Here is a 17,800-nt window from a genome sequence, read left to right as displayed (position 1 = left end):
AAAGATGCTGTCAAACAAAAACTGACGGTTGTTGTGGAGGATAACGGACAGCCCTCTCGCTCATCTGTGGTCTCCATTAACGTGGCTGTGGCTGACAGCTTTCCTGAAGTGCTGTCAGAGTTCACAGACTTTACGCATGAAAAACAATTTGACGAGAACTTGACCATTTATTTAGTTCTTGCATTGGCTGCTGTTTCTTTCCTGTTTATCACATGTGTGGTTGTGATAGTATCAGTAAAGATCTACAGATGGCGGCAATCTCGCTTCTTATATCAATCCAATCTGCCTGTTATTCCGTACTATCCACCGCATTACGCAGACACAGGAGTCACTGGAACTCTGCCGCACGGGTATAATTATGAAGTGTGCATGACGACTGACTCGAGGAAGAGTGACTGTAAGTTTTCTACACTCGTTGGACAAAATGTTTTAATGGTGGACCCACGTTTTGCTGAGACAATGCAGCGAGCAATGAAGGAAAATAAATTCTTAGAAGATTCCGGCGAGTGTACTGAAATGGTAAGATCACCTGTTATTTAAAAATTAAATTAAATATGAAATAAAATAAAATAATATAAAGTCTTTGTGATATTAACATTACATTCAATAAATTTTACTTTGTAATATCGGAAAACCATTTGCACTACGAAATTAGTATACAGTAAGGTTTTGTTCATTAACACAAGTTAATGCTTTACTCAGCATGAACTAACAATTACATTTTTACAGCATTTATTAAATGTTAGTATGTAATTATATTATTGTTCAGTATTAAATCACTTTTTTTTCATAATAGTTTATTCATAAAATTAAGAAACAATGTTAGTATATGTGATTCCATTAAAATATTACAATAAACGCTATAAAATGTTAATCGTTTTTAGTTCATGATGAGTAAAGCATTAATTAATGTTAAGGAATTTAGTCTTAACGTGAAGTGTAACCTTAAAATCGTGATTCGATTTAAAATCTGTTCTGTCTGTAAAAGGGGTGATCTGTCGCACTGCATTAATTCACTCTTACATAATACCTTACTTTAAACTGATTTAGAATTTTTTTTAACTAACAAAGGAATCATGTTTGTTTTCTAATATTTAAGTTGTGCAATGTACAGTTAAATTAAAATTTAAGAGAACTTTGGAGTGTTATTTGATATATAGATGTTCAATATTGTTCATTTTTGTTATTGTTGAGGTCTATTGACTGAATTTAACTCTAGTTCTAAGACATTTCAAAGCTTCTGTTATTGTTGTTTCTCGTTCTCAGCTCTAAGGGCCGCTGTTGATTTGTAGAAACGCATGTATGTGATCGCCTGTGGTTGGTGGAGCTGTGCTGATGCTGGTAGGAGATTGGGGAGGAGACTAAAGAGAGTCGATGAAGGGAGACAGTCACTGGCTAATAGCAAACAAACTAGATGTATTTGTGGATATTTTGAATAAGGAACATCATCTAAAGTTTGTAATTTGAATGCTTCACGTATAAAAATGTTTGTGATTAGAGCATGTAGAAGGATTCATTGTTACAAATCGCGAGGACAGCCACTGGATCGCGTTTTCTTATGGAGGGTCTTGTTCATCATGGCTGCTTGTTCGATCTCAAACATAAACGCACAGATTCGTTACTCCGTTCCAGAGGAAATGAAGAAAGGGTCGCTGATTGGAAATATAGCTCATGATCTTGGTCTGGATGTTCAAAGGCTGCGCTCGGGTCGGGCTCGTATCGTGTCTGGCGACAGCACTGAGTACGTAGAGCTGAAATCAGACAAAGGGATTTTGGTTGTAAAAGAAAGGATTGACCGAGAGCAGCTTTGCGCTGAAACCACTCCGTGCAGCTTCACATTTGAAATAATACTTGATAATCCAATGGAACTACATCATGTTACGGTAGAAATACTGGATGTAAACGATCACTCGCCAAGATTTCCTAAAGACGAAATTAACCTTGAAATAAGTGAATCAGCCACGCCTGGGGCTATTTTTTTACTGGGAGGCGCAGAAGATCTTGATGTAGGTCTAAACGCACTACAAAATTATATGATGTCACCTAATTATTATTTTATTCTGAAACAACACGCACGTCCCGGTGGAATAAAATATGCTGAAATGGTGCTTCAGAAACCCCTAGACAGAGAGCAGCATCCACGACTATCTCTCATTCTCACGGCGGTAGACGGAGGAAACCCTCAGAGATCTGGTAATATGAAAATAGAGGTGAATGTACTAGATGCAAATGACAACGCACCAGTATTCAACCAATCAGTTTACAGGGCAACAGTAGAAGAGAATTCATCTAAAGGAACTTATATTACAACTGTTAATGCTAGTGATGCAGACAGTGGCACAAATAGTTTGATTTCATACAGTTTTGCTAATTTTAAAGGGAACATAAACGGCATTTTTAAAATCGACGATAAAACTGGCGCTATAACACTAAGTGGGGTACTTGATTATGAAAAAGCAAGGAAATACGAAATTGACATCGAAGCAAAAGATCAAGGCGGTTTGGGAAACTCTGCAAAAGTCATAGTCGACTTAATTGATGTCAATGATAATGCACCAGTTATTAGTGTTATGTCATTTTCGAGCCCTGTTTCTGAAGACGCAACTGTTGGAACAACTATTGCCATTGTCAGTGTGAAGGATGTAGATGCAGGAGACAATGGTCACGTTGTCTGTACAGTAGATCGAAATACTCCATTTAAACTACAGTCCTCACTGCGGAATTATTACACTTTAGTCACTGATGCTGCTTTAGATCGTGAACGTGTGGCAGAATATAATATCACTATCACAGCTGCAGATTCGGGGTTGCCTGCGCTTTCTAGTAAGACAACTTTAATTTTGAAAGTATCAGATGTTAATGACAGTCCTCCCAGGTTTCAAAAGACTGTTTACACTACATATGTTACTGAAAACAATCAACCTGGTTTGTCCATATTTACTCTGAGTGCTCAAGATGATGACTGGAACCAGAACGCTCGTATTTCGTATCTTCTAGATGAGACTACAGTGGGTGGATCCCCTGTTTCCTCTTTTATATCAGTAAATGCTGACAGTGGAGTGGTTCACGCACTGCGCGGATAATTATGAAGTGTGCATGACGACTGACTCGAGGAAGAGTGACTGTAAGTTTTCTACACTCGGTGGACAGAATGTCTTAGTGGTGGACCCGAGTTTCACTGAGACGATGCAGCGCGCAATGAAGGAAAAAAACCTCTTAGAAGATGCAGAATCGCCTGAAATGGTAAGACCATCTAAAATACAATTTTAATATAATATAATATAATACATTTTATTTTAAATGAAATATTTATGTTATAGTAAGCTTACAAGACGTTAATTTTAATTGTTTTGTTGAGGTCTGACGGGAAAACAAGACGTCTGAGGGTGAAAAAAATATATATTTTTAGTATTAAAAACAGGGATTTTTATTTATTTATTTTTATATATTTTTGTTTCGCATTTTTAGCAATTTGGCAGGATTATTTGGCAAGATCCAGCCTGGATGATTCATGGATTTGGTCTGGTTTTTTTTCTCTTTTTTTTCTTTGAGTTATTGAAGTCAATGCACAGACTTGCGCTTCAGGGTTGAACTATTTTTGAGCATTTACAAATGTTGTTCATTTTTATCAACTCTATGGGCCGCTGTTGGTTAACAAAAATGTAGGCTATATGAACACTTACTCTTGATTTGTCACTGGCTGTGGTTGGTGAAGCTTTGATAATACAGACAAGACTATTGCGACGGAGACCAAAGTGCGTCGATGAAGAAGAGAGTTTCTGACAAACAGCATATGAACAAAATTACTGTGTGATCATTTTTGCTATTGAACAACATCCGCTGTGTAATTGGGATGCTTAAAATGGAAATTATTATATTAAGTGCAAGGCTTCTTTATCAAAGGCGAATGCAGGCATTGGATCGCGTTTTCTTATGGAGGGTCTTATTCATCATGGCTGCTTGTTCGAGCTCAAACGTAAATGGACAGATTCGTTATTCCGTTCCAGAGGAAATGAAGAAAGGGTCGCTGATTGGAAATATAGCTCATGATCTTGGTCTGGATGTTCAAAGGCTGCGCTCGGGTCGGGCTCGTATCGTGTCTGGCGACAGCACTCAGTACGTAGAGATGAAATCAGACAAAGGGATTTTGGTTGTAAAGGAGAGAATTGACCGAGAGCAGCTTTGCGCTGAAACCACTCCGTGCAGCTTCACATTTGAAATAATACTTGATAATCCAGTGGAACTACATCATGTCACGGTGGAAATACTCGATGTAAACGATCATTCGCCAACATTTCGTAAAGATGAAATTCATCTTGAAATAAGTGAATCGGCCGCACCTGGAGCTCTTTTTTTACTGGGAAGCGCAGATGATCCTGATGTAGATATGAATGCTCTCCAAAATTATATTATGTCAGGTAATGATTATTTTATTTTGAAACAACACTCGAGCCCCGATGGAGTTAAATATGCTGAAATGGTGCTTCAGAAGCCTCTAGACAGAGAGCAGCATCCACGACTATCTCTCATGCTCACGGCGGTAGACGGAGGAAACCCTCAGAGATCTGGTTATATGAAAATAGAGGTGAATGTACTAGATGCAAATGACAACGCACCAGTATTTAACCAGTCTGTTTACAGAACAACAATAGCAGAAAATTCAGCTAAAGGAACTCACATTACAACAGTGAATGCTAGTGATGCAGACAGTGGGACAAACAGTTTGATTGCATTTAGTTTTGCTAATTTTAAAGGAAATATAAACGACATTTTTAAAATTGATGAAAAAACAGGTATTATTACGTTAAATGGTGTACTTGATTATGAAAAAGCAAAGAAATATGAATTTGGCGTCGAGGCCAAAGATCAGGGTGGTTTAGGAAATTCTGCTAAAGTCCTAGTTGATTTAATTGATGTAAATGACAATGCGCCAACAATCAGTGTTATGTCATTTTTTACCCCAGTGAGTGAGGATGCACCTCCTGGCACCACTATCGCTATTTTCAGTGTCAAGGACGTAGATGCAGGAGACAATGGTCACGTTGTCTGTACAGTAGATCGAAATACTCCATTTAAACTACAGTCCTCACTGCGGAATTATTACACTTTAGTCACTGATGCTGCTTTAGATCGTGAACGTGTGGCAGAATATAATATCACTATCACAGCTGCAGATTCGGGGTTGCCTGCGCTTTCTAGTAAGAAAACTTTAATTTTGAAAGTATCAGATGTTAATGACAGTCCTCCCAGGTTTCAAAAGACTGTTTACACTACATATGTTACTGAAAACAATCAACCTGGTTTGTCCATATTTACTCTGAGTGCTCAAGATGATGACTGGAACCAGAACGCTCGTATTTCGTATCTTCTAGATGAGACTACAGTGGGTGGATCCCCTGTTTCCTCTTTTATATCAGTAAATGCTGACAGTGGAGTGGTTCACGCACTGCGCGGTTTTGACTACGAGCAAATGAAAAGTGTTCGTGTTTGTGTGAAAGCGCAAGATGGAGGCTCTCCGCCCCTCAGCACTAATGTGACTTTGGACATTATAATCCAAGATGAGAATGACAACGCTCCCCAGGTTCTGTATCCAGTAAAGACTGGTGCTTCTGTGGTGGCTGAGATTGTGCCTCGTGCTGCAGATGTTGGATATCTGGTCACTAAAGTGGTGGCTGTTGATGTGGACTCTGGACAGAATGCCTGGCTCTCCTATAAACTACAAAAAGCTACAGACAGAGCGCTGTTTGGTGTGGGTTTACAGAATGGAGAAGTAAGAACTGTGCGACAAGTGACTGATAAAGATGCGGTCAAACAAAAACTGACTGTTGTTGTGGAGGATAACGGACAGCCCTCTCGCTCATCTGTGGTCTCCATTAACGTGGCTGTAGCTGACAGCTTTCCTGAAGTGCTGTCAGAGTTCACAGACTTTACGCATGAAAAACAATTTGACGACTACCTGACTTTTTATTTAGTTCTTGCATTGGCTGCTGTTTCTTTCTTATTTATCACATGTGTGGTTGTCATAATATCAGTAAAGATCTACAGATGGAGACAATCTCGCTTCTTATATCAGTCCAATCTGCCTGTTATTCCGTACTATCCACCGCATTACGCAGACACAGGAGTCACTGGAACTCTGCCGCACGGGTATAATTATGAAGTGTGCATGACGAATGACTCGAGGAAGAGTGACTGTAAGTTTTCTACACTCGTTGGGCAGAATGTTTTAGTCGTGGACCCGAGTTTCACTGAGACGATGCAGCGCGCAATGAAGGAAAAAACCTTTACGGAAGAAAGCAGTCTTACAGAATCGGTAAGACTTTTCTTAAAAATTGCTTGTATTCTCTGTGTTCTGTGATTATGTATTTCGTGGCATATTTTATTATTATTATTATTTTACTTTTGTGGTAATTTTGTGATACTGCAACAACGTTTCAGAACCACTTACTGGACAGCGCCAAATAGTAATACCGGTAATTAGTTTTTTTTTTACCTTCTTTGGAGTTCAGTAAAAGCAGAGCTTCACTTTCCAATCCTTGCTTTATTTATTTGTTTGTTTGTTTATACTTTATAATATAATTATATATACTTTAAGTATAAATAAATAAATAAATATATATATATATATATAAAGTGTGTGTGTGTGTGTGTGTGTGTGTGTACTTTTGTAGCATTATCAAATTGACTTACAATTTACGAATAATATACAAGTCATTTACTGCTCTGATATGTCCGAAACAAACTATTGCAATTCTTAGTTAAGGCTCGCAGGGCCGCTGCTGATCAACACAACACAACGCAGTCCGTCTGTCAGACCTACCCACAAAATCCAGTGATGTCAGAGAGAAGCGTAATAAAGCCTGATAACGCGAAACAAATATTTTGTCGGACGTACTGTAGATGGATATCCTGATCTTATTGTAGATTTCATATTGTGGTCGGGCTTTCGTGTGTAACGTCCTTATTTTGTAATAAAACCGTCTGATCTTAAGGATCTAAAGAACGGCGGAAAATGGCCAGCTTTGTAATGTGGCACGCTGCAGCGTTTTTTATGATCCTGTTTCGATACTCGGTGAGAGGGCAGATCAGCTATTCCATTCCAGAAGAAATGCCAAAAGGGTCGATCGTTGGAAATATTTCTCAAGGCTTGGGTTTGGATTTAAAAAGACTGAAGTCAGGGAAGGCGCGCATATTTGCTGGAGACAACACCGAATTCGTCGGATTGAATAAAGAGAGGGGGATACTTCTCACCGAGGAGAAAATAGACCGCGAGGCTCTTTGTGCTAAAACGACTCCATGCGCTTTACACCTTCAGCTGATTTTGGAAAATCCAATGGAATGGTATGATGTCGCAGTTGAAATCATCGACATAAATGATAATGCTCCGAGTTTTCCTAAAGGTGAGATTACATTTGAAATAAGCGAGTCTGCTGTAATCGGAGCAAGATTCATGTTGGAAAATGCGATTGATCTGGATGTCGGATCTAATAGTCATCTGAGTTATTCACTGAAACCGACAGATCAATTTGTATTAAGTTTGCAAAGCCAAACGGATGGCGACAGAAACATGGAGATGGTGTTACAAAAGGCTCTAGACCGTGAAAACAAAGAGCAGTTGTCCTTGTTGTTAACAGCAGTAGATGGAGGTGAGCCTCAGCTGACCAGCACTGTACGGATACATGTAACTGTGCTAGATATTAACGACAATCCTCCTGTGTTCAATGAAAGAGTGTACAAAGCTACTCTTCCTGAAAATACACCTAAAGACACTGTTATCACGTCCGTCAGCGCTTCTGATGCTGATGAAGGCTCGAATGCGATTATAACTTACTACATGTCAAGCACTGGAGATGCAAATGATTTATTCATGGTTGATGCACGAAGCGGGAAAATAATCTTAAAAGGCTCAGCTGACTTTGAAAAGGCAAGTCGTTATCAACTTAACATACAAGCACGCGACCAAGGAGGACTGTCTGATTCATGTAAAGTTATAATTGATCTCACTGATATAAACGATAACAAACCAGCAATAAGTACTGTATCTATGTCAAACTCAATATCAGAGCAGTCTAGACCTAGCACTGTTGTTGCAATGCTAAATGTAAATGATCTTGACTCCGGGTTGAATGGCCAGGTTCACTGCTACATTAATGATAATATTCCATTTGCTATTGCGTCTTCCAGCAGTTTCTTCAGCTTGCAAACAGAGCAGAACCTGGATAGAGAGAGAGAAGCTGAGTACAATATCAGTGTAATATGTATTGATGAGGGAGTTCCAGCGCTCTCCAGCAGTGTCTCTCTCCGTGTGCAGATATCAGATGTGTAAAAGCACAAGATGGAGGCTCTCCTCCGCTCAGCAGTAACGCGACAGTGAAAATAATTATTCAAGATGAGAACGACAACGCTCCTCAGGTTCTGTTTCCAGTACAGACTGGTGCTTCCGTGGTGGCTGAGATTGTGCCTCGTGCTGCAGATGTTGGATATCTGGTCACTAAAGTGGTGGCTGTTGATGTGGACTCTGGACAGAATGCCTGGCTCTCCTATAAACTACAGAAAGCTACAGACAGAGCGCTGTTTGAAGTGGGTTTACAGAATGGAGAAATAAGAACTGTGCGACAAGTGACTGATAAAGATGCTGTCAAACAAAAACTGACGGTTGTTGTGGAGGATAACGGACAGCTCTCTCGCTCAGCTGTGGTCTCCATTAATGTGGCTGTGGCTGACAGCTTTCCTGAAGTGCTGTCAGAGTTCACAGACTTTACGCATGAAAAACAGTATGACAAAAACCTGACCTTTTATTTAGTTCTTGCACTGGCTGCTGTTTCTTTCTTATTTATCATATGTGTAGTTGTCATAATATCAGTAAAGATCTACAGATGGAGACAATCTCGCTTCTTATATCAGTCCAATCTGCCTGTTATTCCGTACTATCCACCGCATTACGCAGACACAGGAGTCACTGGAACTCTGCCGCACGGGCATAATTATGAAGTGTGCATGACGACTGACTCGAGGAAGAGTGACTGTAAGTTTTCTACACTCGGTGGACAGAATGTCTTAGTGGTGGACCCGAGTTTCGCTGAAACTATGAGTCACACAATCAAGAAAAATAGTTCTATCGACGATCTCCGGTCTACAGAATCGGTAAGAAAGTTTTGGGACTATTATTTTTATTTGTTTATTTTTAACTGATCAAATTTAATATAAGGCGAATCAAGTAGACCATGAACATATTTTTTTCCTAGAACACAAGATCAGAACATTGCAATAGCTATCAGACCATGTCTACCTATATCATTCCGCTTTGTCTCTTAACTAATACTCTATATAATCTATATACTCTGTTCACCTTCCAAGTGCATTAATATGATTAATATTTACATGAGCACTAACTCGTTTCATCTACGGTGTGAAACAAAACAAAACTTACTTTCTTACTATCCTAATGCCAACACCTATAAACATAAATCTCAGTGGGACGTGAGCAGAAAAACGAAAAAGTACGAATGAGATTGTAAGAATTTATACATATTTTCGAAAACGTAAAATTGTCACAGACTTGCCATGCTCCTTTCAGTGCTGGATATATCTGAGACTGTAGCCTATCGAACAATAGACTAGAATGCTGTATAGCTGCCATGGGTGGTGTTATATTCATATGCTTGTTTGAAAAGGGACTTGAAAAGTAGTGCATACATTGTCTTGTTGTGCATGACAACTGACTCAAGGACGATGACTGTACAGTACTTATTATAAACAGCGTTAAGTGTGTGGAATACAGAGATTAGACGGAGTTCACAAAATGTATTCCTGTAAATTTAATTGCGGGAATTGTTGTCAGAGTCTTAGTTAAGTGTATGTCAAGAGAGAGGGACTATGATTTTCTATGTACTCATTCTTTAGAATGTTTTGGTCGTGGGCGAAGATCCGACTGATATTATGCATTGCCTTAAATGGAAGGAAAAAAACGGTGTGATATTTTTCATGTAGATCTACACGTAGAAAACAGTTTAACTCTTGTTCAAGCTAATTATCGAAAAATGCTGAATAACTATGAAATGATCAAAAACGCAAGGGCACTTTGACACCGTTCAGCACCACTTGTACTGAACAGCGCCTGGCTGGATAAAGCGCTACTAAAGAGGACTATTGTTTTCTTCATTGTGTTGTAATTTAACCTAAAATCTGTTACCTGCTAAATTAACTTATTTGGTAAGTGATAGTTTTCACATCCAACATGCATAGTAATGTTTTTATTTAATCAGCAAAATGTTTTAGAATACAGACAGTATGACATCCATATAATAATAACTTGTTTATTTTGCAGTGTGATATGTAGGCCTAGAGAATAATATTCGTTGATAAAATGCGCTATATGTATACGGATATAACTTTGATATGCAGTTCCTTATTTACACTCAGAGGGCCGCTGTTCGTCGTTCAAACAGTGTAGAAACTGTATTTCACAGACCCTCCCCCCGTATAACACAATATCACGGAGAAAAAGGCAATACAGCTGCCACCTCGTTTTTTTACACGATACTTCTATTTGATCGCACGTCGTCGTGTCCGTAGTTTATGACTGCACTTGGAATTTCATATATTACAAGGATACAAGGATTGTTTGTTTTGTATTTTTTTAGGCGTCTGTGCAGTTGAGACAATGCCTGGCCCCGATGCAATGATAAGGCATTCGGTGCTGTTTTTTACTCTTCTGATTCACATAGCGGAAGGACAAGTCAGTTACTCCATTCCTGAAGAAATGTCAAAAGGATCGAAAGTGGGAAATATTGCGCAGGATTTGGGCTTAGATTTACAACGACTAAAGTCAGGAAAAGCGCGAATATTTACCAGAGACAGCACGGAATACATCGAATTGAACAGAAGCACTGGATCGCTGCTTATCAGAGAGAAAATGGATCGCGAATCTCTTTGTGCAAAAACAACTCCGTGTGCGTTGCATCTTCAAATGATTTTGGACAACCCGATGGAATTATACACGATTACAATTGAAATCACGGATATAAATGATAACGTTCCCAGTTTCGAGAAAAGGGACTTTAGATTTGAGATCAGCGAATCGGCGGCGGCAGGTGCTGGTTTTATGCTCGGGGGAGCTTTCGATCCGGATGTAGGAACAAATGATCTTCAGAATTACTCGCTTAAACCGAGTGATCAATTCCGCCTTGAACTGCACAATCAGGCAGACGGTAGTAAAAACGTTGAGATGATTTTACAAAGACCACTTGATAGAGAAACTCAACGCTCACTTACTTTGTTGTTAGAAGCGTTTGATGGAGGCGATCCGGTGCTCTCCGGCACTGTACAGATACACATCTCTGTGTTAGATATTAATGATAATGCTCCTGTCTTTACACAAAAAATATATAAAACTACCATAACAGAAAACGCACCAAAAGGTACTATATTAACAATGGTGAGCGCGTCTGATGCAGATGAAGGATCTAACAGTGTAGTGACGTACCACATTTCCGACACAATGAACAAAAATATGGCCAACATGTTTCTAATTAATGCAAAAGATGGTGAACTAATATTAAACGGACAGGTTGACTATGAAAAGGTGAGCCATTATGAACTTAATATTCAGGCAAAAGATCAAGGATCGCTTTCTAACGCATGCAAAGTATTTATCGACGTTCTGGACATTAATGATAATTCGCCTAGTATTCAGATTCTGTCTAGTTCCCATTCCATACCTGAAGGCTCTAAGTCTGGTACTGTTGTTGCAATGCTAAATGTTGATGATCTTGATTCAGGTGTAAATGGCCAGGTTCAGTGTCTCATAAATGAGAATATTCCCTTTGCCATAACATCTCAGTCTAGTAGCTTCTTCAGCTTGCAAACAGAGCAGGATTTGGACAGAGAAAGAGAATCTGAGTACAATATCAGTGTAATATGTGCTGATGATGGAGTGCCATCGCTCTCCAGCAGTATCTCTCTCCGTGTGCAGATATCAGATGTTAATGACAATGCTCCTGTCTTTGAGAAAAGTCACTATGAGGCGTGTGTGCTGGAGAATAACACACCTGGTCTCTCTATATTTACAGTTAAAGCCAGTGATGCTGATTGGAATCAGAATGCCCGTGTTTCTTATATTCTAGAAGACAGCACTGTTAATGGAGTCTCTGTCTCATCATACGTGTCAGTTCATCCTGACAGCGGACTGATTACAGCTGTGCGCTCTTTTGACTATGAACAACTCAAAGATTTCCACTTCCTAGTAAAAGCACAAGATGGAGGCTCTCCTCCGCTCAGCAGTAACGCGACAGTGAAAATAATTATTCAAGATGAGAACGACAACGCTCCTCAGGTTCTGTTTCCAGTACAGACTGGTGCTTCCGTGGTGGCTGAGATTGTGCCTCGTGTTGCAGATGTTGGATATCTGGTCACTAAAGTGGTGGCTGTTGATGTGGACTCTGGACAGAATGCCTGGCTCTCATATAAACTACAGAAAGTTACAGACAGAGCATTGTTTGTAGTGGGTTTACAGAATGGAGAAATAAGAACTGTGCGACAAGTGACTGATAAAGATGCGATCAAACAAAAACTGACTGTTGTTGTGGAGGATAACGGACAGCCCTCTCGCTCAGCTGTGGTCTCCATTAACGTGGCTGTGGCTGACAGCTTTCCTGAAGGGCTGTCAGAGTTCACAGACTTTACGCTTGAAAAACAGTATGACGAGAACCTGACCTTTTATTTAGTTCTCGCACTGACTGCTGTTTCTTTCTTATTTATCACATGTGTGGTTGTGATAATATCAGTAAAGATCTACAGATGGAGACAATCTCGCTTCTTATATCAGTCCAATCTGCCTGTTATTCCGTACTATCCACCGCATTACGCAGACACAGGAGTCACTGGAACTCTGCCGCACGGGTATAATTATGAAGTGTGCATGACGACTGACTCGAGGAAGAGTGGCTGTAAGTTTTCTACACTCGGTGGGAAGAACGTCTTAGTGATGGACCCGAGTTTTTCTGAAACTATGAGTCACACAATCAAGAAAAATAGTTCTATCAACGATCTGCAGTCTACAGAATCGGTAAGAAAGTTTTGGAACAATTATTCTTTATTTATTTTTAACTGAATAAGGTATTGTAGGGCTAATCAAGTTGACTATAAACACACAAATATATAAAAACACTTGTAAGGACTCTGAAATTAATTGGAAGTCTAAATGTTAATAGATAAAGCTGAATGATATTAACATTTAGACTTCCAGTTCTATCAACGATCTGCAGTCTACAGAATCGGTAAGAAAGTTTTGGAACAATTATTCTTTATTTATTTTTAACTGAATAAGGTATTGTAGGGCTAATCAAGTTGACTATAAACACACAAATATATAAAAACACTTGTAAGGACTCTGAAATTAATTGGAAGTCTAAATGTTAATAGATAAAGCTGAATGATATTAACATTTAGACTTCCAATTAATTTCAGAGTCCTTACAAGTGTTTTTATATATTTGTGTGTGTATAGTCCTTACAAGTGTTTTTATATATTTGTGTGTTTATAATCAAGTTGACTATAAACACACAAATATATAAAAACACTTGTAAGGACTCTGAAATTAATTGGAAGTCTAAATGTTAATATCATTCAGCTTTATCTAATAACTAATACTTGTTATATTTATAACATGCTCAGCTTAGATGCACAAAATTGTTTCCCCCCCTATGGTGTAAATAAAAACAACAACAAAAATAAATAAATAAATAAATACATACATACATACATACATACATACATACATACATACATACATACATACATACATACATACATAAATAAATAAAAGCTGCATCCCTAAACTTAACACAAGTGGGATGTCAGCAGAAATGAAAACTTACAAATGCGATCGTTAGAATTCATACGGATTTGCTACCTATTAGCTAAACAAATAAATAAATAAACAAACTACGGATTGACTCAATACTGTGTTGGTTTTTCCTTATTCTAATACCAATATCTCGTACTTCACCAAAAGTTTCCATATGTTGGATGCATATTTCTTTGTATTTATTGCTTGCTGTGTTGCTTACTGCTGGATTCAGTTATCTGGGACTGTATAAAACAATAGACTAGAAGGTTGTACAATTGCCATGGGTGCTGTTATAGCTATATGTTTGTTTGAAAAGGGACTGGAAAACTTGTGCATAATTGTTTTGGTGTGCATGGCAACTGACTCGAGTACGAATGACTGTACTTATTATATAAAGCCTTAACTTTCTGAAATATCGAGATTAGACAGAGTTTAACTACTCATTTTATTCCTGTAAATTGATGGAATTGTTTTCTGATTCCTACCTAAATGTATGCCAGGAGAGAGTGGATCTTTTTCTATGTACTCATTATTTAGAATGTTTTGGTTGTGAACAAAGATCTGAATATTATGCATTGTCTTAAATGTAGGGGGAAATAATAAATAAACTACAGTGTGATATTTTTGATGCAGGTCTACTTGTAGACAACATGTTAACAGTTGTTAAAACGAATCATTGGAAAAATTTACAATTATCATTAAATAATCATGAAAACACTAGGGCACATTGACACCGTTCAGCACCACTTGCGCTGAACAGCGCCTGGCTGGATGAACGTCTACTACTAAAGAGGGCTATGGTCTTCTTCATTGTGCTGTACTTATAATTTTACTCAAAATCTAATTGTCACCTACAAAATCACTTATTCCGTGAGTGATTATTTTCACATCCAACCTGCTTATTAGTCTTTCATTTAATCAGGAAATTATCCTGGAACACAGATAGTATGACAATGATCATATAATAATAACTGGTTTTATTTGCAGTGTCATATAAGCCTAGAAACTAATATTCGTTGATAAAAAGCGTTTGTATGTATAACTTTGAGATGCAATTCCTTATTTACACTCAGAGGGCCGCTGTTCATCGACACACAGCGGCGATACCGTTTATTTCATAGACCCTTTCCCAGTATCACACAATTTCACGGAGAAAAAGACAATACAGCGGTCACATTAAATTATTTTCCTACACGACACTTCTATTGAACGCTCGTCGTCGTTTACGGAGTTAATGTCTGCATTTGGAATACCATATATTTAGAGGATACGGACTGTGTTGTATTTTTAAAGCGTATGTGGAGCTGAGACAATGCCTGGCCCTGAAGAAATGGCACGGCATTCGGTGCTTTTTTTGACTCTTCTGATTCAAATTGCTCGAGGACAGGTCAGTTACTCCATCCCAGAAGAAATGACAAAAGGATCGACGGTAGGAAATATTGCGCAGGATTTGGGCTTGGATTTACAACGATTAAAGTCAGGAAAAGCGCGAATATTTACCAGAGACAGCACGGAATACATCGAACTGAACAGAAACACTGGATTGCTGCTTATCAGAGAGAAAATGGATCGCGAATCTCTTTGTGCAAAAACAACTCCGTGTGCGGTGCATCTTCAAATGATTTTGGAAAACCCGATGGAATTATACACGATTACAATAGAAATCACGGATATAAATGATAACGCTCCCAGTTTCCTGAGAAAGGACTTCAGATTTGAGATCAGCGAATCGGCGGCGGCAGGTGCTGGTTTTATGCTCGGCAGAGCTTTCGATCCGGATGTGGGAACAAATGCTCTACAGAGCTACTCGCTTAAACCGAGTGATCAATTCCGGCTTGAATTGCACAATCAGGCAGATGGTAGTAAAAACGTCGAAATGATTTTACAAAGGCCACTTGATAGAGAAACACAAAGCTCATTTACTTTGTTGTTAGAAGCGTTTGATGGAGGCGATCCGGTGCTCTCTGGCACTGTACAGATACACATCATTGTGTTAGATAATAATGATAATGCTCCTGTTTTTATGCAAAAGGTATATAAAACCACAATATCAGAAAACGCACCAAAAGGTACTATATTAACAATGGTGAGCGCGTCTGATGCAGATGAAGGATCCAACAGTGTAGTGACGTACCACATATCTGACACAATGGACAGTAATGTGTTCGACATGTTTCTTGTTAAAGAGCAAACTGGTGAACTAATATTAAACGGCCAGGTTGACTATGAAAAGGGGAGCCATTATGAACTTAATATTCAGGCAAAAGATCAAGGAGGGCTTTCTAACGCATGCAAAGTAATTATCGATGTGCTTGACATTAATGATAATTCGCCTAGTATTCAGATTCTGTCTAGTTCCCGTTCCATACCTGAAGGCTCTAAGTCTGGTACTGTTGTTGCAATACTAAATGTTGATGACATTGATTCAGGTGTAAATGGTCAGGTTCAGTGTGTCATAAATGAGAACATTCCCTTTGCCATAACATCTCAGTCTAGTAGCTTCTTCAGCTTGCAAACAGAGCAGGATTTGGATAGGGAGAGAAAAGCTGAGTACAATATCAGTGTAATATGTCCTGATGATGGAGTGCCATCGCTCTCCAGCAGTGTCTCTCTCCGTGTGCAGATATCAGATGTGAATGACAATGCTCCTGTCTTTGAGAAAAGTCTCTATGAGTCGTGTGTACTGGAGAATAACACACCTGGTCTCTCTATATTTACAGTTAAAGCCAGTGATGCTGATTGGAATCAGAATGCCCGTGTTTCTTATATTCTAGAAGACAGCACTGTTAATGGAGTCTCTGTCTCATCATACGTGTCAGTTCATCCTGACAGCGGACTGATTACAGCTGTGCGCTCTTTCGACTATGAACAACTCAAAGATTTCCACTTCCGGGTAAAAGCACAAGATGGAGGCTCTCCTCCGCTCAGCAGTAACGCGACAGTGAAAATAATTATTCAAGATCAGAATGACAACGCTCCTCAGGTTCTGTATCCAGTACAGACTGGTGCTTTTATTGTGGCTGAGATTGTGCCTCGTGCTGCAGATGTTGGATATCTGGTCACTAAAGTGGTGGCTGTTGATGTGGACTCTGGACAGAATGCCTGGCTCTCCTATAAACTACAGAAAGCTACAGACAGAGCGCTGTTTGGTGTGGGTTTACAGAATGGAGAAATACGAACTGTGCGACAAGTGACTGATAAAGATGCGGTCAAACAAAAACTGACTGTTGTTGTGGAGGATAACGGACAGCCCTCTCGCTCAGCTGTGGTCTCCATTAACGTGGCTGTGGCTGACAGCTTTCCTGAAGTGTTGTCCGAGTTCACAGACTTTACGCATGAAAAACAGTATGACGAGAACCTGACCTTTTATTTAGTTCTCGCACTGGCTGCTGTTTCTTTCTTATTTATCACTTGTGTGGTTGTCATAATATCAGTAAAGATCTACAGATGGAGACAATCTCGCTTCTTGTATCAGTCCAATCTGCCTGTTATTCCGTACTATCCACCGCATTACGCAGACACAGGAGTCACTGGAACTCTGCCGCACGGGTATAATTATGAAGTGTGCATGACGACTGACTCGAGGAAGAGTGGCTGTAAATTTTCTACACTCGGTGGACAGACTGTCTTAGTGGTGGACCCGAGTTTTGCTGAGACGATACAGCACACGATCAAGAAAAATAGTTCCATCGACGATCTCAGCTCTGCAGAATCGGTAAGAAAAGTTACGTTAGACTTTTAATATTATTATTATCATTATTATTATTATTATTATTATTATAAGTATTAATATTATTACATTTATTATTATTTATTAACGGAAAAGACAAATAATATGGCTGCTCAAGTAGACCATATACAAATAGGCTTGGAGAACTGTGCGATTGCGTGTTTCAGGTCGTGAATAAACAATTACTCATGTAACTTTTTTTTTTTTTTTTTTTTTTTTTT

At 38.9% G+C, this 17,800-nt stretch overlaps 3 protein-coding genes across 3 annotated transcripts in view; all 3 read left to right on the top strand.

Annotated features, from left to right (window-relative positions):
• Positions 1-1,145: 1,145 nt before the first annotated feature.
• LOC107552005 (protocadherin gamma-A3-like) lies at positions 1,146-3,083 on the top strand. Its single transcript, XM_016233816.1, has one exon. It carries the CDS (start codon positions 1,485-1,487, stop codon positions 3,081-3,083), a length of 1,599 nt encoding a protein of 532 aa, XP_016089302.1. The 5' UTR covers positions 1,146-1,484.
• A 3,862-nt stretch (positions 3,084-6,945) lies between these two features.
• LOC107552003 (protocadherin gamma-A12-like) lies at positions 6,946-14,624 on the top strand. The gene is made up of 3 exons (XM_016233815.1): positions 6,946-7,400; positions 12,072-13,066; positions 14,571-14,624. The coding sequence occupies exons 1-3, from the start codon at positions 7,013-7,015 to the stop codon at positions 14,622-14,624; spliced, it is 1,437 nt and encodes a 478-aa protein (XP_016089301.1). The 5' UTR covers positions 6,946-7,012.
• A 502-nt stretch (positions 14,625-15,126) lies between these two features.
• The window catches only part of LOC107552066 (protocadherin gamma-C5-like), a 77,264-nt gene continuing 74,590 nt past the window's right edge, over positions 15,127-17,800 (top strand). Inside the window, exon 1 of the mRNA XM_016233880.1 lies at positions 15,127-17,564. Within this exon, the coding sequence (XP_016089366.1) occupies positions 15,162-17,564 (2,403 nt within the window). The 5' untranslated portion in view covers positions 15,127-15,161. The remainder of the gene's footprint in view (positions 17,565-17,800) is intronic.

This window comes from Sinocyclocheilus grahami, unplaced genomic scaffold, assembly GCF_001515645.1.
Source record: "Sinocyclocheilus grahami isolate Dianchi unplaced genomic scaffold, SAMN03320097.WGS_v1.1 scaffold440.1, whole genome shotgun sequence".
NCBI lineage: Eukaryota > Metazoa > Chordata > Actinopteri > Cypriniformes > Cyprinidae > Sinocyclocheilus > Sinocyclocheilus grahami.
Note: the sequence above shows the minus strand (reverse complement) of the source record. Positions and strands in the feature narration are given on the sequence as shown.